Raw genomic sequence first — 26905 nt, forward strand, 5'->3', positions numbered from 1 at the left:
GAGTTATAATGTGCATGTTTTGTAAAACTGTTCTACGTAGTATGCATTCTCCAGTGATGCTAGCTCATCAGCTTGCTGTTATTTCAGAAACTCTATTAATAAAAAGATAGCAAGCCCGATAAAGATTTTTCAATATATCAGGAAACATTCCCTTTAATGGACTTGTTTCCCAGCAGGAAAAGAAAAGGGCAGGAAATCAGGAGGCGGGAGTTCTAAGGCACCCATGCTGCCGAAGGGGGCAGTTTCTGCCTGCCAATCAACTGGCCTGAGTTTCCTCTCTGGCTACCTGCCCAGGGTACCTTGCGATTCTCAGTTGTTGCATCTGTAAAGTGAGTGGCTTAGCTCAGATGCCCCCTTGTTTCCTTTTCAATTCTGTGATTCCAACCAGCTGTGTGACTTGGGGCTAGGCAACTCATTTCTTTCAGTTTTTGTATCTGAGAAGTGGGGATGATAGTATCCATCCTGCCTACTTTACAGGTAGGTTGTCAGGACAAAATAAAGTTACGGGTATAAAAGCACATTGAGAAAAGCTAAAACATCATATACATACATGGTTTCCATAATGTTGCCACCCTCCTCCCTACCTCTCTCTCATCACTTCTAATTGTGTGAACTTGACATTTGTTAATTGACGTTTTTGTTATAAATTCCCAGGCCTTAGTTCAGGTCAGTAGAGGGAAGGGAAAATAAAAGAAGCACGGGTGTTGGCGGTGGGCAGGGATGACAGTGTCCCACATTCGCCCAGGATGAGCCAAACAACTGAACTCCATTACTTCACTGCTAAACAACAATTCTACTGAGTGCCTTTATGCTACACCATAGTCAGGGAAACAGTTATATAACTGTTAATGCTCGGGAAATGTTGTTCTGTGCCCACTTACAGATAATATTTCCATTAGTTAAAAGGAAAGGGATATTTAAAAATACCTATTTTCTTGCTGAGTCATAGGATTCTTTCTCGGTGTGCCCTTGCAATGTGGTTAGTCCCAGTTTTTTATTTCATTTTATTATTATTTGTGATACACTTGTGAATGACTTTTTTTCCAAACAAAATATCTCTGTTTTCTCAAGAAAGAACATTATTTTTCCCTACATATGCTTGAAAAAAGAATGAATAGACCTATGTGATAGAAAAAGAAACAAAGAAGGGAGGAAAGAAGGAAAGCAAGCAGGCAGGCAAGGTAGGAAAGAAAGAAAAGAATAGAGAAAGAAGAAGGGAGGAAGGAAACAAGAAAGGGAGGGAGGAAGGGAGGGAGGGAAGGAGGGAGGAAGAAAGAAAAGAAAGAAAGAAAGGAAGGAAGGAAGAAAGAAAGAAAGAAAGAAAGAAAGAAAGAAAGAAAGAAAGAAAGAAAGAAAAAGAAAGAAAAGAAAAAAAAGAAAAAGAAAGAAAAGAAAGAAAGAAAAGAAAGTTTTCTCCTGTTATTTTATTGAAATGTCAAGGGGATGTTTAAGATTCCGTGATTACGGCGCCCATCGGACCCATGAATGTGACCAGCAGCCTCCTCTTCCTCCTTGATCTGCCTCTGGACTCTTTTTTTTTCTCAGCTGAGAGACTGAAAATACAAATGGATGATGGCCAGACCGCATGTAAAAACAGAATTCTGACCCACAATCGGCAGCAACCAGCCCAGCAAACCACCTTATTATCTACAGCAACCAGCCCAAGAAGCTAATCTACCGTCTCTAAGTCAGACTTGTAGGAAGTCAGACCACCATCTCTTCTAGTTCAGGAAGCCAAATAATAACCCCTGTAACAATCAGGCCAAACTCACCAGGACTTGATTAATAACTGACAGCTTCCCTAATTTTTGTTCTTGCTTCCAAGTTAGGTTCCACCAGAGAAAGACAAATAGGTCTCCTAAACATTTACCTAAGAATACCTCACTCCTGGTTAGTTGGATCACCTGCCAACAGCTTACATGCCTATCAGGGCGTATCTGAAGCCCTCCCTTTTTTCCACTCTGAAGCTTTCCTACTTCTCTGCCTGCCTCTCAGTCTCTGCCAAAATGCAAGTGATGGTGGCTGACTCCCTTGCTGTGTGTAAATAGCCTTCACCTGTTTTCATTTTGTTGGTCTTCATTTATTTCCACACAACTTATAACACCAAAAAGGCTTGTAAAGCATAAGAGTTCTTAACTGTTTTGGTAAGGAAGAAGGTAACCGGCAAGATAAAACACATACATCAGAAATTTTCCAGTACATTCTTTAAGCCAATAATTCTGAAAGCTCGAAATAGCTGTTATGTGTAAAAGGATTCTCTAGTTAAACAGATTTGGGAATTGCTGGGCTAAGTAAAGTAAAAGGTATTTCTTTAGTGCAGGACTTCTTGGAATCTGTTCCATGCTCAGGTGCTGCAGACTGCTGAGAGGTAGATGCTACTTCCAAATTATTTGAAGATAGAACCTATTTATGAGTGGAGGGCTAGTTTTTCACAAAAAAAACATGCTTGAAAATGCTGATATAGAAGAACCTGAAGATCACTTTTGCCCAAAAACCTTTTAAGCTTGTAGGTTTATGGGGACCGTGACCTGTAATAGCACATAGTGCAGCATGATATGACATTCTCTGTATGACTCTCAAGAAAGATATAAGTAAAATGTTACCAGAACTAGGAAATAAATATGGCAGAAAAGTGGTCAGCCATCTCTAACTGATTCTTCTAGTTATTCTGGGCTTTGAAAAACAAGACTGATTCCTTCTTACATCAAAGGAAATACCTGCTCTTGGACTAACTGGTATCACTTCTTAATCAAAATACATTAAAAAGAAAGGCTGGGTAGAAAACTAGCAGGTCAAGAAAAGTTCTCTTTGTACTTTTAGGAATGTCACTGTCTCAAGACCATGAAAAAGGAAAGGTCCCACCAGGACATCCTTCCACTCCTTTTGCCTCTGCTATACCAAATCAGGAGAGGTCCAAGGGCACAGGGAAGAAAGAAGTTTCTCTTGTGGATTTGAACAAAGTTTGGATCTTTTTCTTATTTCCAAAGATGGAGATTCAGGCACATGTTTTTCTGATGCTTCTCAGATCTATCCTCCCCAAAAAGCTCAGGCAGCATCCAGGACCACTCTGTGTCCTCCCAGCCTGACAACTGAAATCTCACTTCCATGTAAGTTCTAATGTGGGAGAGAGTTGCCCTGGTGACTCTCTAAACAGAAGCCAGGTAGTTTATCGGCAGTGTGGAGCCTGTCCTGCTTCTGTGCACCATCTCACACCTCCTTTACAAGGCATTTTACACACACCCAGCAGGTGTTTCTCAGCCAATGACATGGAAACAAGAAAGCTAGATTGCCAAACACTAGAGACGTAGGCTTTCAGGACACACCCAGAGGTGCACTTTAATTTTTTCAGGTTTGTGTGTGTGTGTATGTGTGTGTGTGATCTTTTAGCAGGCAGCTTATTTCGATGAGATTTATTTCTGGTCCAGAATATATCTAATTGTTTTCTCCCTTGCCCCCTTTCCTTCTTCTATAAGGAAAGCACAGTTTGGTAGTTTGAATGTTCATATTTTCTTTCTTCCTTGGTATATTTATTTAGTTAATAAACATACATCTCAGTATGTATCGGGAACTGTTTTTAGAACTTTATGAATATTTATTCCTCATACTAATCCTATAAGAAAGATAATACTATAATATCCACTTTTACAGGTAAAAAACTGAGCCACGGAGAAGGTAAGTAACTTGTCCAAGATCACACAGCCAGTGAAGAGCTGAGCTTAGCTGTCAGGATCCAGAGCCTAAGCTAGTGATCACTACGCTATACTAACTCAGACAGACCTAATTCTAATCCCATTCTCGTCTAAACGAAATTTTTGGACATAACTTGATATCTGAAAAAGGTTTACACTCAGTTCAAGCTATTCTTCAGAAAAGGGGAAAATAGGGATTCCCTGGTGGCGCAGTGGTTGAGAGTCCGCCTGCCGATGCAGGGGACACGGGTTCGTGCCCCAGTCTGGGAAGATCCCACATGCCGCGGAGCGGCTGGGCCCGTGAGCCACGGCCGCTGAGCCTGCGCGTCCGGAGCCTGTGCTCCACAACGGGAGAGGCCACAGCAGTGAGAGGCCCGCGTACCGCCAAAAAAATAAAAATAAATAAAAAAAAAAAGAAAAGGGGAAAATAAAGGGGAGAAGGGTCTAGAATAAGGAAGACATAGAATGAAGAAGGGAGAGGAGTAATGGAGAAATGAACAAAGCTGACAAGGAAAGAGCTCATGTCGAGACTCCTGGTAAGTGATGCTGAGTTCCCGGTTGGCTGCCTCTTAAGGGTCCCTGGAACACTTCAAAATGCCTTCTTTGGTCCAGGAGGTGCTAACTGGGGGTCTTTAGTGGCACAGAAAGGAGAAATGACCCCTAGTATTCCTGCCTCTCCCAATCAGCCCATACCTTCGTTCCACAGTGAGCCGAGGAGAAGAGTGCCATTGGGCTCAAAGCAACATGGAGTGACAGGTGTTATGATCCCCATCTTATGATGGGGGCCATGAGACCCCAAGAGACTGTATTGTCTAATGTCACACAGCTAGAAAGTAGCAGAGCCAGGAGTCAAACCCAGGGTCGTTTGACAACAAAGCTCTAGCATTCTCTACTCTCTCACACTGCTCTAGAAGCACTTGCCGGGGAACCAATGACAGATATTTAGGCTCTAAGCAATCTACCTTCTTTCTACCTCTGCTGTGACCTAGTCACTTCCTCTAATCCACTGAGAACTCTGAACTCTTACATATCTATTATTTCATTTGTTTTCAAAGCATCCCAATAAGACTAGCAGGGAAAGGTATTATTATGGCCATTTTGCAGAGAATTATGTGATAATATTGGCCGTTTCACTGACAAATAATCCTACTAGTGTTCAGTTTTAGGACTGAGCTTTTATCACATATCAAGAAAATCACTGGCTTTGAAACCAAAAGAAGCAAGGTCAAGCGTCTTGAGCTCACAGCATCACAGGGAGCTGCTTGTTTGTTTCTGCCAGTTAAGTAAGGTGTGTGGCACACTCACCAGTCAAGAAGTCTGGGTCCGGGGTTGGTTCTGAGATTTCCTCCAGGCACTGATTCTCCAGGGGGACAGTGGCCACCACAAGACCATCTGGCAGTTGCTGGTCTAAACCTCGAGCAAAGTTGTTTTGCCTGGAAACAGAGGCCGACGTTCATCTCTGAGTGTTCAAGTGAACGCCACTCTTTGGTGAGCGATCTATGTCTCAACCCACAGTGGACCAAAAACTTCCCCTCACCCTGGACCCCACTCAAGGTACATGTCTGGAGCAAGACACGAGTGTGAGAAGTAGGGCAAGGGCTGAGGGAGATGAGAAATAAACCAGCTGAAAAGGTCTACTTACAAGATCGAGAATATTCTTCCCCCCATCCCACCCCAGTCCCTACTCCCTGATCCCCTCTCCAGAAGATCTGGGCAAATGAAGCCACCACAATATTCATTGTGACACCTCACTGCTTGCCATTGGCAAATGAGGTCCCAGGCTAAAAGGGGAAATTTTAGTAAAGTCTACTGTCTGTAACAGAAAACACAATTGACTCCAAAAAATAGCTCGAAAGTTTACTATCAGTTTGCCTGTAAGAGTCCAGACCTAGCTTGCTATCAACTGCTGGTCCATATTGTAAGACTTTCAACATCATCATCATCATCATCACCATCATCTCCTGAAATGCATGGATTCTGAGGATGATGTATTCAAATAACCTAAGATAGATTAGGGACAGGGGTCAAATGGAGAATTGCCTAGAAGTATTCTAAGTCAGTGGTTTGAAACATTTTGTTCTCAAGACCCCCTTTACACTCTTAAAAATAACTGAAGGCCCCAAGTAGCTTTTGTTTATGTAGATTATATCTATCAACATTTACCATATTAGAAATTGAAAGAAAAAATTAAAAAATATTTATTGATATATTTTTAGATGACAATAATACATCCATTAAATATTAACATGTCTTGAAAAATGATGAGACAAATGGCATTATTTTACATTTTTTGCAAGTTTTTTAAATGTCTGATTTCATAGAAGACAGCTGCATTCTCACCTCTGCATTCAACTTATTGCAATATATTGTTTGGATTGAAGTATATGAAGGAAACCCATCCTCTCTGTAGTTGGAAAAGGCAGGACTTTGAATATCCCCTGAGAGGATCTCAGGGACCCTCAGGGATTCTTGGACCATATTGAGGACCTATGCTAGATTGACTCATTTGCCAAGACTCAGAGGGATGATAGAACCTGAGCATTTTGTGGTGGCTGCCATGGAAAATCTTGTAGTCTCTGCCTGGGCAAGGTAAAAATTTATTTTAACGCTTTACTGTTCAGGGTTCTTGGGTTCTGGAAGGAGAAGTGTGAACCTAGTAAAGACCAGGGGAGAGAAAATAACCTATCCTTTTAGGGTCACAGTTACCTGGATCCAAGATACAAGACTTTATGCTGACTTTAAGACCCATCAGAGAAGAGATCCATCAACAGCCCTGAATAACCAGCGCTATGGACGTGGGGTTCACCTGAATGTTCCTTTCAGCACCTGTCCAGCAGCCACTTCCTTGGAATGGTTGTTGTAACCAAAGAACATCTCCCCAAAGAGGGTCTGGTTCATGGGGAGCTCTCTGCTTTCCCCACAGTCACCTCCCTCTGGACAGGTCTCTGTGATGAGCTGGCAAGAGCGTCCATCTACACCAAGCTTGTAATCCTCGATGCACCTAGCATGGTGGAAAGCTCAAGATAAGAAGTTATTCCATCAATGAGCCATGCAGCCAACGCAACCCAACAGATTGGAAAAAAAATGCCTTGGGAGAATGTTGGATAGCCAGAGATTATGAGTATCCTGATTTGATTTTGTCCCCTATATAACTCAGCTTCTTAGGTCTATAGACGGAGTCTTCTTGCATTATGTGATCATACAGAGCCTCTCACCTTTCCTTCGCGGGTAAGTGCTTCCAGAGCTTTGCAGTTCTTTCTCCTCTAATAAGTGTAGGACTTCCCAGATAGGTCTGAGTAAGAATCACTGGATATAAGCTTATAAATGAGTTAACACATTTAAATCCAAAGTATTCTAGAGTCTTTCTCCAGAACAATCTACATGGCCAGACCCTGCATTTGTTTGGAGGGTAATTAGGCAGCAAAAAGAATGACACTGTGCTTAAGAAATTAATAACCTTCTAACCTGGTCCTGTGACAAGTCAGCTAAGAAATTAAAAAGATTGATCATCTTGCTGCTGTGCTCTGTTTGAATATATCCAAACATAAGATTAACTCCCCCTTAATTCAGAGTAGCATTCCTGAACTAAAGAGATGTTAGGGCATGTTGTGTGGACACCTCCTTGATATCCTCCCCATTAAACATGTGCAGTTACTCTAATGGAAGAGCAATACTGATGTTGGTAGATATGGGTCAATAACCCGTAAGTCATTAATTGGACTTTATTTGTAGTTATAGTGAGAAGAACATTATTTGTTCGTTCAAGTAAGAACGGCTTTGATAAAGCTGTCATTTTAAAAGCATATTGATTTAATTTGGGTCTCTCCTTAGAAACATACCAAATTTGGAATTTATAGATGTTCATGACATTAGAACACATCATTTATTGCTATCTATAGCAATTGTTGCAATAAGATAAAGACCTCTGTTCTATATAGAGGAACAAATTATCATAGTTTTAAGTGGTGAGAAGCAATATTATCATGGCAATTACACCGCCCTTTAGTGGGTTACCTTGAATTAGCTGATTGAACTCCACATCTGTAAAAGTGAGAAAAACAGTAGCTGCTTTGTTGGGTTACTGAGAAGATTAAGTGAGATACTGAACTCAAAGAACTTATGTTGTGCCTAGCCTATAGTAGGTGCTCATTAAATGCTGCTATCGTCATTAGCAGAGGTACAAATGAAGCCTATGTTAATGTAACTTTGTTTTCCCCATTCACCGTTTACATATCGTGTGAACAGGTGTGAGCAGAGCTCTTTAATTATAAGTGCATGTGATTTGGTCTTCCTAAAGAACCTCAAAAATCAAGGATTTCTTTTGGCAGGCTATATATAGTGGCTTGGAGAGTGCTAAAGGTACATGGGTACCAAATTCTGATGAAATAGGAAAGAAAGTCCAGTTAGGGACCTACTGTATTAGTCCAGGCAACAGACCTGATTTGAGACCCACAAAGGACTTTATGGCACCAGCTTAGGTCTGGGACAAGATAAAGTGGTTCCTTCCTTGAGCCATAACACAGTGTTTCTGGAAAGAATTTTAAATTTGGCTGGCTCCTTCTTAGTCCATCCTGAGCATCTTGACAACTTGTCCTTTCACACTGCCATCTCCCCCATCCTCCTTTGTGCTCGTGGCCGCACATCCCATCGTAAACTCCTTTGAGAGAGAGGAGACCAGATCTCACATCCTACTGTGTCTCCTATATCTGACACCTAACTAGGTTGTCTGCACAAGGTGGGTGCTCAAATATATGTTTATTAAATAAATAAATTCTATGCAACTTTGGCTGAATTTACCTCATTAATTGAAGTGGGTCAACCATAACGATGACATTATGGAGACTTTAAAATTGAGATCAAGCTTCCATTTATGGAATGGGATTTTACAAGAAACTAAACAGGAAAATTGCCACTTGCAAAGAAAGAAAATAAAATGAAATACAATAAAATAACATTATGAGTCCACTGAATAATCTTCTCACGACTATGCAGCAGGCACTGGCTTTCGGCAACAATCCAGCAAGTCCCTTCCTTGATAATTGATTAGTTTCACACCATCTTTCCCAAGCTTTTGGACCGTGGAATCCTTTTGTCACAAAACAATCAACATAGCACCACAAACACAGTTTGGAAATTCTGGTGTGAGCAGGCAATGATTTAGGTAAACCCCTAGGTCAGTTTCCTCATTTTCAGTGGTGACACTAGATTTCCCCTAAGGGTCCTTCCAACTCTGACTTTAAAAATACCCCTTTTCCAGTCCTGCAGGCTCTTTCCTCAGAGCCTAGGGGCTGGCCTAGAGTGACCGGTTCACATCCGTTTACTTTCCTGAAAGTCCCTCATCCCAGTAAGCCCGGTGGCCTCATGGGCAGTTCAACTCACCCGCAGAACATGAGGATGTTGTACACGGCGGGGTCATCCGGGAAGGGCGCCATCTGCTGCAGACACAGCTGCTCACAGCCACCGTTGAAGCCATCAGAGCAGTCCACCCCGATGTGGCGGTCATAGCAACCAGAGCTGTCCTTCATGGGGCTGAGTCCGGATGGGCACTGGCACAATCAGAAAGCATCCACACAGGTGGGTGAACCCGGGACCTGGGTTCTCTGGGAACCAGAATGTAACCACTGATGCCTATTTTTAGCATTCAGCCTTGAAACCATCAACATTGGTAAGTAATGCACGAGTTTCCCACTATGCTGGACTCCCTATAAAAGCAAGTGACCTTTTCTGACATCTCGCTTCTTCTCTCTGGACACAGATCACACACATTTGCATTAAAGCTGATTCCCACCAGCAGGCTGGAAGGGAGCATCGCAGCAAGACAGGGCCGAGGTGTGCTGGCCTCCCTGTTGGGCCTCAGGCGGGCAGGAGAGCGGAAGGGATGGGCCTGAATTAAAATGCATTAGAAGAGACTCCTTTGGGCTAGGGGAAGGGGGTGCTGCTGTTTGCACTTAGGATTAATAGGACTTTATTTTTGACGTCCAAAGCACTTTGTCAACATTGGTACCGGATGGCAATGTTGGAGGAAGCGGACTGAGCCAGGGCTGCCAGCCGGCAGCAGAAGTGGACTTTCTCTGTGACCTTGGACGGAGCCACTCTCTCCTAGTGAGAGTGGCGGTACTCATGACCTTCCCACCTCAAGGATGCCCTGAGGAAGATGCACAGACCAGGGTACCTGCTACATGAGCACCCACAGGTGCCATACTTGGGTTTGGGCTTTATCCCAGTTCCCTGGACACTCAGTGTAAAACACTGAGCTTTTCTGTACCACCACGTCCTCAATAAACTACCCAAGAATGACAGCAGAAGAGATAATGCAGGAAGAAATAATCAGTCAGGTCCCAGGCAAGATGAAAAGGCTCGGTGAGCAGTTGGAACATTCACAGGGGATCCACGACGAGCCAGGCAGTGTCTAATATTCCTGCGTCTTACTCACGCAACCCTCACAGCATCCCATAAGGTAAGCGGGCTGATCATCCTCATTTTACACGTGAAGAAACGGGGGCGCAGAAAGCTTAACCTCCCTAACGTCCCATGGCTGATCACGGCAGGACCGCACCTGAAACCTTGGCGGGCTGCACCATCACCAGCTCACAGCACAATCAGGTTCTCCCACGACAGTCACTGTTGACTGAACGCTTACTAGTAGCCGGGCGCTAGGCTATGTGCTTTCGGTATTCATCTCACAGCACCCTGTATTATCCTCATTTAATAGACCTGGAAACTGTTAACACTGCCAATTAACGCATGAACTTCTTACTGCACTGGATTCCATCTAAAAGCCAATGCAAAACAATACTCCACGTTTACATTGCTGCTGATCCCTTCCAACAGGCTGGAAGGGGAAAGATAACTTGCCCAGGGTCCAGCAGCTTATATGGGGCACAGCTGGGGGTCTGTGTAGATCTGACCTGATTTTAGTGACTGCTATACACCTACTGTCAGCTAGCTAAAACACTCCTCCAAAACTAAAACCAAACAGCAAAAAGAGCCTTTTAAAACTCGGTAGAACGGTGTTAAACACCTCCTCTCCTGCGCTGCTGCCTGTCTGGCTCTAGCTCCTGGTTGCCAAGCACCTTGGCCTAGTAGCCTGGAGCTGTCACAGGTATGCCTCTGAAAACTCACCTCCCCTCTCGCCATGCTTCCCAACTGAAGATCACAGCAGGATGGGCACTGTGTGCTGACACTAATTCTACAATTTCCCAAACAAATGCCCCCCCACCATGAGCCTGCCAGGCTCTCAGCCTGGTCCATCCCCTTTCTCCCCAGGGAGCCAGCTGGAGTGCTGGAAGGTGACAGCATTTAAGGATGTTTCCAAGGGCTGCCTCATGCTGTACACACCCAGATGTTTCAGATGATGGTAAACGAGCCAATGAGGCGGCTGAGGATTGCACCCCACATTTCTTTAGCCCCCTCCACGCACCCACTTTCTTGGCCACCCAGCTGTTAGGCCAGATGTGCGACCAGAAGGGAGCTGGCTTCACCGCTGTGAAGCTGCCCAGGCATGGACATGGTGGGTATTGAAACACAGAAGTTTGACTGGAATTAAATGGGCTGCACTGGTTGCCATGAGTTCTTTTTTCCTTCTATAAAGCTTGAGAAGAGCCATCAAAGTAGAGACAAAGCCAGCGCTTCTGTTATTCCCACCTCACGTGGTTTCAACCCTGGTACCAGCTTAGCCATCTCAGTCACTAGCCATCTTCTCAACCACTTGTTTTCTTTTCAGAATGCCCCATCAAGCGTGATATTCGACAAAGACGTCACCAAATGAAACCCGAGCAGGCTTTGTTCCAGAACCCCCAAACCTGGCACATCCACATCTTGTCTGGCCCTGGTGTCTGGATAACCATCACTGTGCCAGATTGGACCACCTGATGTTTACCCTTTTGTAGGAGATTTGGAAAGAAGACAGCTGCCTTGTCCAAGTTGGATTTCTTTTCTCTTAAGTAAAGCTAAAAATAATAATAACAGCTATTGGGAATTAAGCAATTCCATGTGCAGGACAATCTACATAAATTATCTTCAATCTCACAATTAGACTTTTTTCCCCTTATTTTATAAGTGAACAGACTTAGACTCAGAAAGATTAGTAGTAACTTGTTTAAGGTCAGACGTGGAAAATGGCAGAATCAGAATTTGGACCTAGTTCTCTCTGACCCCAGTGTTCATTTGTGTCCCTTCCACTCTGGCATACTGCTTCTCAAGTGTGAGAAAAGCTGGATCTTTGGAATTGCTAAAGAATAAGGTCAATGTGTCAACAAAATAAAGCAATCCCATAGATCTGTTGTTTGTTTGTTCAACTGTCTTAGGCAATTCCTTGAGTACATTCTGGAATCAATTATGGATTTCTAGATCCAGCCTAATATTCTCTCTCTCCCCTTCTCTTCACACACACACACACACACACACACACACACACACACACACACACACACACACTGTATTATGGGTGCATATATTTATAGGACAAAACACTGCAAACTGTCCACAGCAATGACCTTGAAAGCAAGACAAGATCCTCAATCACTAAAAAAGATGCAATTATCTTTACTGAACTGTAACTTACTTGGGCTGCAGTTCAGAGTAAAACATTTTTGAAAGATTTCAAAAAAAGGAAGCTGAAACCAAAAATAGAGTTTTCTTCTTAACCCTTGCTGAACCAGAACTCCCATCCCCAAGGAGTCTAATCAATCAAGTTTCCCACGGTATAAATTTGCTTTTGTTTTTGCCTGAATGTTTCATGTGCTGTTATAGTCACAGGTTGAGCTCCTCAAAATCTATATCTAAACACAAAGAAACTATACGCTCCAAATCATGGCCTCTTCCTAGAAGTATTTGCAGCTAGAGACCAGTTGTCAGGAGAGAAATCTGGCCTCCAGGAGGAGCTTGTAGTTTCCCTCTGCAAGTGCTGGCCATTCTCTTCTCCCGGCTTGTGGACAATCCCTTCACTTCTTCCTTAAAAGAGAACTGTTTGCTCAGGATTGAGCCCCAAGGTCAGACATTAACCCTTCTTTGCATAGGTTACATTTAGCAGTCCCAGGAAGAAAACTCCATTTATTATGGCAACAACCCTTACCCATCAAGAAAGTCTAATATATGAGCTCATATTTCAGTGACCCCTAAAATACACAAGGTTAATCATCTTTCATGTGATGCTCATGGCTTCTTGACTTATCACTGGTCTCAAGCATAATGTGCTAATGAGATTTAAATGATTCTCGCCATTCAATTCCTTTTCTTCACTGTCTTTCCCCTCTGTTTCTACCAATGATTTTTGGTTGATTAATTACTTAGGAGTCTAGTCAAATCTTACTCAGCCTGAGACACACACACCTCAGTTCCAGATTATGAGGTGGAAGCTCTGTTGGCAGATGCGTATGACTGATGGACACAGGAGTGTATTCAGGGCCCCTGGGAGAAGAGGAACAACGTTCTACAGCCGAGCCTGCCTTGCCTTACCTGGATGACTCATGAGACATGCAACCATAAGTCCTACTCGAAATAGGTTCTTCTTTACAACACGGCAGTCTTATTCTTTTCATAAATAATGATTTCCCCGGCTGTTTGATGGGCTTTGACATGTAAGCCCAAGCCACGCAGGAGCAAGGGGGAGAAGTCAGATGGAATTAAATTTCTATTTCAGCTTCCTGCCCCCACTTCTCTGAAAGCTTCTGAGGCATAGCCTTCTGCTTACTGTCCTACAGAGAGAACCAGAGACGGTCATCTGTAATGGTCTCCGCACATCTGCGCTCCAGTAGAGGTGAAATGACACATTCTGTGGGAAACCACTGTGGAGAGCAAGTGGACAGAAGGGCGGCAGGGTCGCTGGGTAATTCAGTGCTCATTAGAGCATAATGCTCTGGCAAGGAAGGTCATGTGTTCAATACATGAGAAAGCAGGACAGCAGACTTCTCACCTTCCGAGGCCACAGTCTGCTCACCTAAGGATGTGCAGACACCTCCCATAGCAGAAGGCATTCTGGGGGGTCACTGTCAGGATGAGTGTGAAGATAAGGAAGAAGCATTAGAGCACAGGCTTTCCATTTTTATAATTTTTTAAAAATAGTTTTATAGTGTTGGAAATCATTTTCAAACTTCAAATACGGTTTTATATCAAACCTCAATAGGTAGGCTTGGTAAGAATCAAGATGCTCTGGTTAAAGCTGGAAGAGAGGAGACTAGAGTCCTACCCACCAGGGCTCCTCCAGTTCCCACTGCTGTCTTCCACTGATGGCACCAAGGATGCCTGTGACATAATCCCTGGAACCTGTGACAAAAGGGGCTTTGCAGATCAAGTTAAGGCTCTTGAGATGAGGAGATGATCCTGGGTTAACCAGGTGAGCTCAACGTAATCACAAGACTCCTTAAAAGTGGAAGAGGGAGGACAGAAGAGAAGAGAGAGAAGATGTCCTACAGAAGAATGGTCAGGAAAATGCAATATAGCTGGCTTTAAAGATGGAGGAAGGGGACCATGAGCCCCCAAAATGCGGGCAGCCTCTAGAAGCTGGAAAAGACCAGGAACAGAGCCGCTAGAAAGGAAGGCAGCCCTGCTGACACCTTCATATCAGCCCAGGGACACGGAATTGGATTCTCACCTATTGAGCTGTAAGATAATAAAATGGCTGTTGTTTTAGGCCATCAAACCTGTGGTAATTTGTTACAGCAACAATAGGTCACTAACACATGGACTCTGCAGGACCCCCTGGGGCTCCACAGAACAGAGAACGGGCACTCCTGTGCTGTGCAGGTGGGGACGGGTAGGAGCAAGACCTGTTGTCCGCGGTAGGGGGCGGACCTCTGCTCCAGGAATCATCTAAACGTCCAGCAATCCCGCCGTTGGAGAGTGGTCTGGTTTGGAACAGAGTGACTGAGGCTGGTACAGGGCTATGCCTTTCACGGGTATTTGTTTCCTGTCCCCAGAGACTACATAAATAACAGGGCAATTAACTGGGTAGCAATTAACCCTGTGGGAGTCCATGCATAACAGAGAGACGTGCCCTGCCTTCCTAGAAAGAAGGAAGGTTGAGCAGCTGATGTGGACCAAGCCCACCTGTCTGGCTTGAACTCAGTCAGGAAAATATGCGGTCGAACCTGTCCCTTCCCGCATCTCTGTCCCTCTCCCAGGTTCATTAAGGGCCAGCGTGCTCTGAGTGCCTCCTCTTCTTTCATAAGCATATGCCTTTCCAGGGAAGCCTCTCAGTTCGACACTCAGAGAACTGAATGTCAGGGTTGATGTGGATGGAAGGAGGAAGGGAGCCCGATTCTCTCCACACTGCGGGTGCTGCAGCTGATGCCCTTGTCCCCGGTCCTCCTCCAGATGACACGGAACCCCTGGGCTAACGCACCAAGGCTGCGGGATGGTACCGATGCCCAGTGGAATCAGATCAGGCGCAACGTCAAGATTTTCTCAGTAGGGTCACAAGATTATGAGGTGGCCCGTCAGCTCTCAAGCCCCAGTCCTCCTGCCTCAGGGATCCCGTGCTTCCCAGCCAATGAGAAACAGTCGGTTGAATGGGCCCGGCCCCCTTCTCCCTCCAAGAGCCACATGGGCCAGTGACTTCAAAGTCTTATGCTAATGCCAAGTGCTGGTACAATTGGGTGACTTCTGCAGTGGCTCCGATTCACAAATGCAGCGGCCTTATTGCAAATGCATATTCATTGGAACTATTCCTGCAAGCTCCGTCTCACAGAGCACGGTCTTAAAAGTACAAGAATACATCAGCACGGCAATATGCCAACTAAAAGGGGCTGGGATCACCAACAGAAGGCAAACCCTGAGGGGCTCAGAGAAAGGGCAGAGAAGTGGGAAGAGATGGGGAATATATCCATGTGCCCGTGTGTGCACGTGCGGGCATGCTCAAACTCGTATGAGGGTGGTAGGGGAGGGATGTTTACATGTGTGCACACACAGTGTTTCAGCACTTATAATGACCCACCCGAGAGAGCAGCAAGGAAGGAAAGGCTGAAATCTGGATGAAGACATGCAGGTTGAATAGTTTTTAAAAAATGTGTCTCAGCTGGGAACTCCATTAGACAGTGAAATTGTCTCCTGAGGGAGCCGGCTGGGAAGCTCATTGCATAAGACATCTGAAAGCAGACTAGCTATAGGAAGGGGAGTACCTGGGACATCGACTCACCTCCTGGCTGCCTTTGGAAGACACGACCTAAAGAGCACTCTTCTTTGTGTTCTCCTGGTAGTTCTCTCTGTTCTGTCTTCCCTTCCTTTTGATGGACCGGCCAGGTCCTCTGCCTCCCTGCCCCTCAGCCCTCTCTCTTTCCATTTTCTTTTCTTTTTCTTCTGTCCCTTCTCAGAGGAATCAGGCTCCTGCCAACTGCTGCCTAATCTGTGAAAGTCTGGGGAGGCCTTTGGGCTGAGAGAGTCGCACTCTGGACCCAGGTACGTATCCATCTTTGATGGAGAATAGCTCCCTGGACAGGTGCTCAGAGACACGGAAGTAGGGGGTGTGAAAGATGGAATTGGCCCCAGCATCCTCACAGCTTGCCCCTGCTCTGGGCCCCTTTACAAGAGCACAGCTGTCAGACTGGGAAGCAAGATGAGGCTCCATATCGTCTCCAGCTCTGCCCGGAAACCCTGCATAACGACGTGTCTCAGTGAATCACCTCTTCCTCTCTTTTATGCCAACTTTGTGTATGGCTTTCCTGCCTTTCTTCTCTGCCCCATTCCCTCTCCTCTCTGTCAGGATTGCATCATTCCGCCCTCAAAAGAAGGGAAGGCTGAAACCTGACAATAAGTGTTGATGGGCATGAAAATGACTAATAGAAAGGCCCCAGGAGCTGAAGCCTTGCCCATCTGCTCCTGCCTCCATTTACTTGCGTGGGTCCCTCAATCTTCATATCCATGGCATGGGAGATAGCTTGGTCCACTCTAACCCAAATAGTCTTCCTAGTTCATAGCATCACATAGTTTACACGTAGCAAAAGTCCATATAGCCGATAAAGTAGAAAACCACATTTGGGGAAGCAGGACTTCATTGCTATGGTCTCAAAGAGGACCTATTTCTATTTTTTCTCTACCATTCCTGGCATAACTTACTTCTTTCATCATTCTGGCCTTAGGTATGTGTCTTCTAAAACTTCCTATTATAGTCAATGTAATTTGATTCTTGGCAAAGGTAGGTTTCTTCTAGAATTTCCTGCTATAGTAAATGCAGTCTATTTCCTATTAGAGTCAATAGTATACTACGAAGCAGTTAATTCGTTCTCAAATTGTTTGAGGGGATCCCTCACCAACTAGAGCGCGAGGCTGGCAAGAAAGAACCATGCCATACAGTTCATGACGTTTTCCTAGGATAGTTATAGTACACACAGTAGGTGCTCCATAAATACCTCTTGATTAAATGACTCCATACATACCTCATCTCTGTCAAAAGAAAATTCATAATGTAGACTAGACAGTAGTTACAACTAGGGAGGAATCAATCTTGACCCTCTCTTTTACTCACAGTATGCTTTCAACTCTAACTGCATTGTGTCTTATCCTGTGGCCCCTCTCTCTGAAATTACAAGCTCGACAGGGCAGACATACCACGCAACCAGTGGAGTCCAGCTTGCGATCTGAGATGCAACGGAAGTTCTTACTGCAGCCCCCATTATCCTTGCTGCAATCACGGACTGGTCCAAAGGAATCTAAGAGGACCTCCAGGCTGTCAAAGGAGGATGAGGTCATCAGCTCCTCTCTGTAGGAAGAAAGAGCAGGAGGTAGGAGGAGGCCAGGGGACGCCAGGTGCAACAGGTAGCCTCACATTCCACGTTGCTGTCTGGCCAACCGGATCATGTCTTACTCTCTCTTACAAATATTAAAGATCAACCATACTCTGAGCCTTGAACTAACAAATTATGGACATTCTCCATCTCTGGGAAATAAGCCAAGGCTGTAACTCCTGGTCAAAGAAGAAGGTCTCAACTCAGGCAAGGAAATTAACATTTTATTCCCTGTCAGTCCTGAGGGTCTGTGGGAAGTGCTTATAATAAACTCTAATTTTATGACCTCTCTCGGTGCATGAGACTTGGGGTGTGCAATATTGACCCAGGTGGCGTAGATCCTGGCACTGCATCTGGGGAATTGGAAGGCAGCCTGCCGACTTCTCCTTCCAACTTGTCTTGATTCCCTTCCCAGCACCTTGGGCGTTCAGGTAGTTTCCCACTCAGCCTCCCTAACCCACTGTGGGCCTCAGCATCCCGAGGCGGGACTCACCTGACCTCCACAGCATCCTCCATCACTGTCATGTCTGTCTTACACTTTGCTGAGGGGTTGACGGCCAGTTCCGCTGGTGGAATCACAAAGCTCTTGCTGAGGGGTAACCACATGCCCTCCCCGAGGGTGTAGGTGAATCTGCAGAGACACCCAACACCAGCTGGTTATGACTGGCGGGGTAAGCACCCCACTGGAGGACCTGGCACTCTACCTTCAGCGGCTTCCTTCTTAACCCTCGTGGTCCTCTCCAAAAAGGAGAGCTTATTGTCATTTTATGGATGAGATGATCGAGTCTGAGGCAGGCAGAGAGGCCTACCTCTGCTCACGTGTCCAGCCGGTTGGAGAACTGATGATGGCATCCACTTGCCCGCTGTTAAAAGTGTCTTTTTTTTTTTTTTTAAATCATAAGCAATCAAGTTCCAGTTTCCTTCAGATGTGAAACTGGGCTTCCCCGATCTTAAGTCAGATATAATTGGAAGCATTTTAATTGGAAAGATGTACCGGCCTCCCACCGTTCCCATCCCCCACGTTGCACACCCACAGTGGTAGTGACGGTTTCTCTCTGTGCCTGGAGGAGCCCTACCAAGGAAAAGCAAGGAGAAAAGCTCCCTTTTTCTGGCTTCTATGGGATGGGTGTGGAAATGACTGAAGCCAGGAGCCTCCCAGGAGGAGAGAAGAGGGATGAAGAAGGTAGGCCCAGATGTATCCTCCGCACTCCTACCCACACCCCTAGCTAACGCCTAACCCGCAGGAGACAGGGAAGATTTTTCTTCTCTCTTATAACAAGGGCTAAAAGGAATAAAGGAATCAATCAGCATTTCACGGGAGAGCTTAAGGAAACCATGAGAGATTATTTGTTTACTTATTCATTCATTTTATTTCAAAGGCATTCAAATCCTCTGTGTTCACAGTCAAAAATAGTCCCTGGGACAAAAGCCAGTGTGGGTGGGATAGCACGAGGCTGTGGCAGTCCGGCGTCCCCTTCCCGCTTAAAGTGCAGGGAGGAACAATGGAAGGATGCGTACAATTAAACGGAACCAGCACCGGCTCCATCAGCGAGCTGGTCACAGAGCACCACTTCAGACTCCCTCTCCTTTCCCCTAACCTGCACACTCCCCTCTCCACTCCCCAGGTTGCCTGGGGTGCTAGGAAACCAGACTGATGACGTGAGATCTTTTACGAGACGTGTAGCCCTCTCCAGGACGCGGGCCACAGAGAATCCCCACTGACCAAGGCTCATGAGTTATAAGCAGCCAAGTCCTGTGATTTTCATCCACTCCCTGAACAACAGACCTGGGTAACAGAGCAGCTGAAAGAAGAGAAAGCAGGCACCCAGGGGAGAGGCAAAACCACTGAGCAAGTGGGACGTGGCCAGGATTGGGGAGATTCCTCCCTCATTCCCAGCAGTACTCTCAGTCCCCTACTTCCTGGACCTGTGGAGCAAACCTCTGCATTAAGCAGCATTGAAATAGCAGAGATCCTTTTTGCTCTGAAGGAGGCACTCGACTCTCCACGCCCACAGAAACAGGAGGCTAGTGCAGGAGGGGTCTCCACCAGGTGAGGGAGACCCATTACTAGGGGGACAGAAGAGGAAACCCACCACCCACTCTTCTGTGAAGCAGCTGGTGAAATTGAAGGCATGCCAGTTCCTACACACACACACACACACACACACACACACACACACACACACACACACACACACACAAAAATCACCTGGCAAGATTAAGGAGCCAATTCAGGGCAGGTGATTGCCCCAAGGTGCCTGGAACCTGGGACTTAAGGAAGAATGTGGTTTGAAGGCAACAACATTTAAGTGAGTTTTGTAATGGGCGTTGTTAAGACAGGAAGACTCTAACAGGCAGGCTGGGGTGGGCACAGTGTATTATGTATAATGTTACGCATAATACACTGTTTCAGAGAGGACATATGCAATATTGAAGGGTACCAGGGAGAAGGCGGTTTATTTGGACATAGACAGGAGTTTTTGTTTTCTATTTCAGTTTTAAAATGACAAGTTTTGCATTGATGCAGAGCAACAGATCTGTGACCTGTAGCTTATAATTTCTGTAGCAGATTTTAGAAGACGGTTGGCAATTCTAGCATATTTCTTTTGGGAGAGAGATCCATGTCCATCCATCTCAGTTTTCCCTTCCTCCTCTGCATGCAGTAATCTTTCGAAAGGAAATGCAGACCACATCTTTCTCCAACTGACACTGTTTAAGGGCACCCAGACCCACAGAACACAGTCCACATCTCCGAAGATGTCACACTTCAGCTTCTTCTTTCACCAAGCCCTGCTTCAAACTCTGTGTTCCTACAATGCAATCTGCCCGTAACTCCAAAAGTCGTCCTCATTTTCTCGCCTCTTTGCCTTTGCTCTTAAAAGTCCTTCCTTCTGAATTTTCTTTCCTCTCTCCTTTGCCGCACTCCCACTCATTTTAAGACTCAGTTAAGGTCGCATCTCTTCCTGAAAGCCCTCCAGGGCCTTCATGCTCTTAGGCTGAGTAAGGGACTCTCTTCTGCATACGTGCACACGGTGCCTTGTCACCCCTGAGATGTTGATCTGCACTCATCTTTCCATGTGTCCATCACCATTCATAAGAATGTGCTCTCTTGGTAGGCAGAGGATGGTTCTTTGTCATCTTGTATCCCCACTGCCAAACATAATGTCTGACACAGGAATGTCACTCCATAAATATTTATTGACTGCTCGACAAGGAGATTTAGCTATGCTCTTTAGTTCGAACAGGCTGCTAGTGGAGATAATCCCAATTTTCCAATTTAAAGATAGAAATGGTGGTGAAAATTATTCTTCATTTAAAACAGGATATGGGTTAACCTCTGGGTTTGAACACATTTGATGTTTGAGATGGATCTGGGTTTGATAGGATAAAGAACTTCCTCAGAGCACAGAAACTTCTGAAACATGACACTCTACCAAGTTAACAAGAAAACCTTCACCCTCTGGTAGGGTCAAGGTGAAACCTTGTAGGGGAAGCAAAGTCAGGTGTGGGTAGAGACTAACCTTTATTGAGAACTTTCTAAAGGCAGGTGCTCTTAGAGTTGCCTCATTTATCCTCACAACAGCCCTCTGAGGTTAGTCATTTGGTTCCATTTTACCAAGACATCAACCAACATTTTAAGAAGTTTTGCAACCTCCCCAAGGTCGCCTCTCCATAAGTGGGAAGGAGGGGGGTGGGTCTGATTCTCAGAGTGTTGCTCAGAGCCGCTTTCCAGCCCATGTTGGCTCATGCGTATGAAATTCTAAAGTTTTCTTTTATCTGCAAAATCTACTGAGTGACTCCAAAAACTAAATATAGAACAAACTGTCAGAGGAAAGCTGCGTCCTAAAATCTCATCTATCCCTCATCCATGCAGATTTGGCAGGAACAACTTCAAAAAGCCACCGAAGAGAAGTTGGGTGAATATCTGAAATGCTTTCCCAGGTTGGGCCTTCTCGCGTGACAGCTGGTGGTGACCACTGCAGTTAATGGCTCAGCTGTGGGCTGAGTCCTGCACATGGCCCTTTTGAACTAGAGCTGGAAATTTCTGTCCAGAAGCAAGCGCTTGCCAGAAAGCACTGGACAGAAAAAGCCTGTGCTCTCATCGTGGCTTGGCATGAAATAGAATGTGGGAAAACTGATAAATGGCTCTTAGCCTGGCATCTCCACCCTTTCCTAGGGCAAGCCATGCCAGAATGAGGTATTATTCCAAAGGATGCAGGTACGCACTCAGGACGAAGGTCTCTGAGAGAAAAATTTGGTCTGTACTCACCCCTGCCACGAGAGGGCCTAGTGGAATGGAGTGATCCTAGCTACCACAGAAAGAACATCTTCAGTATCAGGCTGAGTTGGGTGAGGAGACTCATTCTGGAGATTCAGGGTTCCCTTGGATCCTTTGAGTCTAGCTTGGGCCCTTCCCAGGTTCTCTGGGATTACAGATGACCAAGGTTAGGTTAGGTATCAAGGTTTTTTCCTAATCTGGCTAGGAAATACCTGACATGATCATCTACAGTTATTTATTGAAGACCAACTATGTTTAAAATGGTATGTTAGATATTAAATATTTAAAACCATATAGGGTGGGCTTCCCTGGTGGCGCAGTGGTTGAGAGTCTGCCTGCCGATGCAGGGGACACGGATTTGTGGCCCGGTCTGGGAGGATCCCACATGCCGCGGAGCGGCTGGGCCCGTGAGCCATGGCCGCTGAGCCTGTGCGTCCAGAGCCTGTGCTCCGCAGGGGGAGAAGCTGCAAGAGTGAGAGGCCCGCGTACCGCAAAAAAAAAAAAAAAAAAAAAACTATATAGGGTATTTCCCCGCCCTTCAGGAAGACAACCATTTCATTGGAGAAGCAAATAGGCAAATTAAAAATCAACATGAAATAAATAATTGACAAATAAATATTAAAGCTAGTATATATACAAATTTGGAAGGAGGAAGTCACTGTGGATTGATGCAATGGATTGGAGAAGCTTCAGGCCAGTGTTTCCCAATCCTGGGTACAGATTAGAATTACTGTGGTGTTTTAAAAAACACTCATGCCCTGGTCCCACCTCCCAGAACTTTTCAATTAATTGGTTTATTCTGGGTAAGATCATTGGTAATTTTTTTTTTTTTTTGCCACACCAGATGGCATGTGGGATCCTAGCTCCCTGACCAGGGATTGAACTCGTGGCCCCTGCCTTGGAAGCCCAGAGTCTTATCCACTCACTGGAGATTCTCATGGAGGGCCATGGTTGGAGAACAATTCTTAGATGAGACTGTAAATTCCTTGACGTCAGGGACTATCTTGTTCACATTTGTTTGGTCATATCTACATCATCTTGAACAGTACCTTGCAATAGTAGGTGCTCAATAGATGTTGAGTTTAGCTGAAACTGGGTCTAGATCATGGCAATGGGTAGTGTTTATAGTAGAAGAATATGCATAGAGGAGGGAGTCTGAGCAGATGTGCAGAGGGGGAAATATGCAAGTTGTCAGGGGCAGTGGATCAGTTAGAAGGTAGATTTGACTATGAATGGAAGGTTCTATAGGAGAAGAGCAGCTCATTAAGAGGGAGTTGTACATTGACATTCAATTGTGGAAAGATTTGAATGTCAGGATTTAAATTTTATTCCACAGTCCAGGGAAATATGCAGTGGCTTGGAATTTATCAAGACTCTAAATCATAAGTGAACAGAGTAGCAAGTAAATAGTCATTTAGCTCCTTTAAGAAACTGCAGTCACTGACCAGGACATAGAATTTTCCAGACTGGCCATTGGCAGTTGGTTGACTCAGATCACAGAAGGTTCTCATTAAAATTCTTACTACCTGAAATAAAGAGGTCATGACCTGGTGTTTTCATCTGAGAGACTAGTTACTGTTATGTTAGGGATCAATATGTTTAAACGCTTATTGGTTAACCCACTGGCTTCTGAGATAGGTGACTGCATGGGTCAAACCACACATGTGATCCCCTCTGTAGTGACTGGGTATCACATCTAGTTGCTACTTAACAAACTTTAAAAGAACAAATGATGCTCGTGGGGATGGAAACACATTTTTTGAGCCGGTTCTACTCTAAAAGCAATTTCATTAAGGGCTTGGTTTTTCAAAGTGTTAGTTTCGGACCTTTAGGGGAGAGGGAACCTATCCATGTTAATAGAACTCCACCAGGCTCTCCATCTGCCTTATCTTTATCACCCTTCATAAGTTCCAACAGACCAGCAGCAGGAAAAAGGGAGAAAAAAGTCTGCCAAATAATACATCATTGTTGGAAAGTTTAAATGCCCGAGTCACAGTCTAAGGAATACAGCTACACCTCTTGCGGCACAAATCCTCAAAAGCAGCCTGTGGCCAATGTCATTAACATGACCCAGCCCATCCCCGGAGAGACATCACATCGGGAGAGAAAAGGGCAAGGGAGGGCTCTGTGAGGAAGTGGCTCTGTGAATCGGCGCTCTAGCTAGGAGCGTGCCTTAGGAGAGCACGGCAGTGGCAGAGCCCAGTGCATCCAAGGCAGCAGGGAGGAGAAGGAGAAGCTGAGGCAGAGAAGCCAGCTCCAGGAGGCAAATGCAGGAGAAAAATAAACACCAAGGCCAGGACTGGCTGACAGAGAGGGTCTGGGGAAGGGGTGTGGAAAGACGGCAGTGAACAGGCGAGACTCCTCACAGTGTACGAGTGCAGTGAACAAAAGGAAGCAAGTTTTCCATTCACTCACCATTCCTCCAGTATGGCTATGCAGTCACTTAATGCCTCCTTTGACATCAAACACTCGGGAAGGACTATTTACTTCCTCTCCCAGAGGGCTTGCTCGTGAAGGGAGAGGTATTCGTGTCCATACCTCCTGCACAAGCACAATCTCTGGCACTTAGGGGGTACTCAGTTGATGCACGTTAAGTGAAAAATAGATTGACAGACTGAAGAAACGGATGATAAGATCTTAGCTTGGAAATAAACTTGTGTTCCAGCTAAGGTCTGGCGTGAATTAAACTTTATGAAAATCTCCTAGTTCATGGCTGGCACCCAAATTCTTCCTCTGCTTGCTGACTTTTCTAATATGTACCATTCCCAGGTGTGTAGGTAGAAATTTGGGAGGGACTAGAAACATCCAATTGGTTCAGAAGGGTGGTAGATTAAAGAAAATGATAATGAGGTATAGCTGAGAAAGGAGGGAGGCAGAGATGGGAGGGATTAATTTTGAACAACTTAAGTCTTTATGAGAAAGGTGCAAATTAGATGCAAAATGAAGAGGCAAAACCTAACATTAGTTGCTTGTTCTGTGCCAGGGGTTTTCCCTGCATTATCTCATATACTCCTCACAACAATACAGCAAGGCATGTAATGAAGCTCTGTTTAACAAATGTGGAAACTGGGGGCTCCAAGAGGTTAAGTAAATGACTGGGGGTCACAGAGCAGGCAAGGAAGGAAGCCAGGACCCCAACAGAATCTGTCCGGCCTCAACATCCTCCATGATGTCACTGGATGAAGGAGGGCAAACGCTGCTGTTACTAGGAGGGCAGAATGACTAAAAGTGTTCCCCATTTTATATATTACCACTAGGAAAGAAAGTTCAGTGGGAAGTGGGACATGGGGCTTGCAGAGATATATAAGCAAGTCCCTAGACAACAACTTACCTGAATATTTTATCAGAAGGTTGTTCTCCCAAAACCAGGTCAAAGCCTCGCTGAAATATTGTATAAGGCCAAGGCCTGAAAGGAGAAATGGCATGCAATTAAAATCAACCAACAAACACTCCCTGAACGTCTACTCTGTGCCAGTTACCATCCCAGGTTCTGGAGACCCAAAGACAAAGAGGACACAGTCCCTCAAGAATCCCACTAAAGTGAGCTTACAAGACCTGGAATGCTGGAACCCAACCAGGAACAGGATCAATGCAAAAATCACTGACCCACTAGGAAAAGTGGAATTTAATAGACATGACAGCTGGAACTCTGTACAGAGTAAAATTATAATAATGTCCGTAAGATGTTATGGAGAAACCCAAACGAACTTTTTGGCCAACCCAACAGATTTAACAGACACTTAGCTTTGCTTCACTGAAGAAAGAGAAGCAGTATGATTTCTTGGAAAGATGAGGCCTCCGGAATCAGAGAGTTCTGAGTTCCAACTCTGTTCTGCTGTTGAGCCAACTGTCTACCTTTGGGCCTTGTTGAGTCTAATTTCATCACTTGTAAAAATAGATTTGCTAATAGCTGCTTCACAGACCACTGTGAAGATGAAGCAAACCTTTTAGGCCAAGGTCGCAGTTCACGTGGGGTCCTCAACATGCCCCCTTTCCCTCAAAATGACATGAAGGTTCTGGGTCTTTGACAGCTTCCAGATGGTTTCAATCATTATAATGTCACTCATTCAATCAGAAACAACTGAAATGGTATTTTTGAATAAGACTTAAATATGGGTCTCTCTAGTGAGCATCTGGACGTCACATGTACTTGAAAGTAACAAATCTATTCCTTTTCAATAGTATATATCTCTTCACTAACCCAGATGTCCAACCCCAAAATTATTTACTCCTTCAGGCAAGACATATAAAGCCCGGCCTTGTGCAGGTACTAGATATTGTGCACATGGGGTGAACTGGGCCCTTGCTCTCATGGAACATATAGTCTGCAGTATAACCCAATCACACCAACCCAATAACATAATTACTGAGGATTTTACTGTAGACATGCCTTTGGTTTTCAAGGACTACAAAAAGTCAGGAGAATAAATTGACATAATTATTTGGGACTAAATCTAATACTAGGAATTGACCCAGTGGTTGTCAATGAGGGTGGTGTCACCAATAGAGAGCATTTGGGGAAATGTAGGGCAGTTGCCCTTGAATGACACAATGATTGCAGGACATTACTGGTATTTAGAAGGCAGGTCTGGAAGGCTAGAATAGAGCAGTGCTCAGAATAGCCCTGCACAGCAAAAAAATTCCCCCGTGTCCTGCAAACTTCTGAATGTCTTGCTGTACACTTATGTAGAAAAAACCTGCTTATAATTATCTGAGCCTAGATGCTAACTCCATTTACATACAAGCAACAAAGCAGCTTGTACTGTTTTAATACAAGAGGATTTGTCTAGGTGCATAACTACCATGTAAATTAAGAGAAGATTATACACTATTATTTAGGAATTTTACCAAGATTTGTTCATAATTTTGGAAAATCACATCATTGTCTACAATGCTGCTCATGGTCTTTGAATCACCAATACAGCATGTCTGTTTCAGTCTAATTGCTCTTACATATATCGTGTATTGCATATTACTTTACATATTATATTTTGGTGAATCTACATTAGACGCAAATGTCTGTCAACTTTATTATTTCTTCCATTGTAATATTGCAGAGAATTTAAACATTAGTTATATCATTATAAATTATATCTTAGCATTTCTCTTCTAATTACTATTAAGACATATATATATTTATTTGTGTGTAGATTTTATTATATATGAACTTAATTTAAGGATTATAAAAAAGGTTAAGTTTATTTGTCATAAAATAGGGT

At 44.6% G+C, this 26905-nt stretch overlaps 1 protein-coding gene across 2 annotated transcripts in view; it reads right to left on the minus strand.

The window, feature by feature from the left end:
- ASTN1 (astrotactin 1) overlaps positions 1-26905 on the minus strand; it is a 316153-nt gene that overhangs the window by 73635 nt on the left and 215613 nt on the right. For both annotated transcript variants that reach the window (XM_065877622.1, XM_065877613.1), the window contains exons 9-14: positions 25018-25092; positions 17901-18038; positions 17232-17382; positions 9069-9235; positions 6496-6690; positions 4995-5122 (exon numbers count right to left, since the gene is read on the minus strand). In XM_065877622.1, the coding sequence (XP_065733694.1) occupies positions 4995-5122; positions 6496-6690; positions 9069-9235; positions 17232-17382; positions 17901-18038; positions 25018-25092 (854 nt within the window). The remainder of the gene's footprint in view (positions 1-4994; positions 5123-6495; positions 6691-9068; positions 9236-17231; positions 17383-17900; positions 18039-25017; positions 25093-26905) is intronic.

The sequence above is a fragment of the Phocoena phocoena genome, chromosome 1, assembly GCF_963924675.1.
Source record: "Phocoena phocoena chromosome 1, mPhoPho1.1, whole genome shotgun sequence".
NCBI classification, from domain to species: domain Eukaryota; kingdom Metazoa; phylum Chordata; class Mammalia; order Artiodactyla; family Phocoenidae; genus Phocoena; species Phocoena phocoena.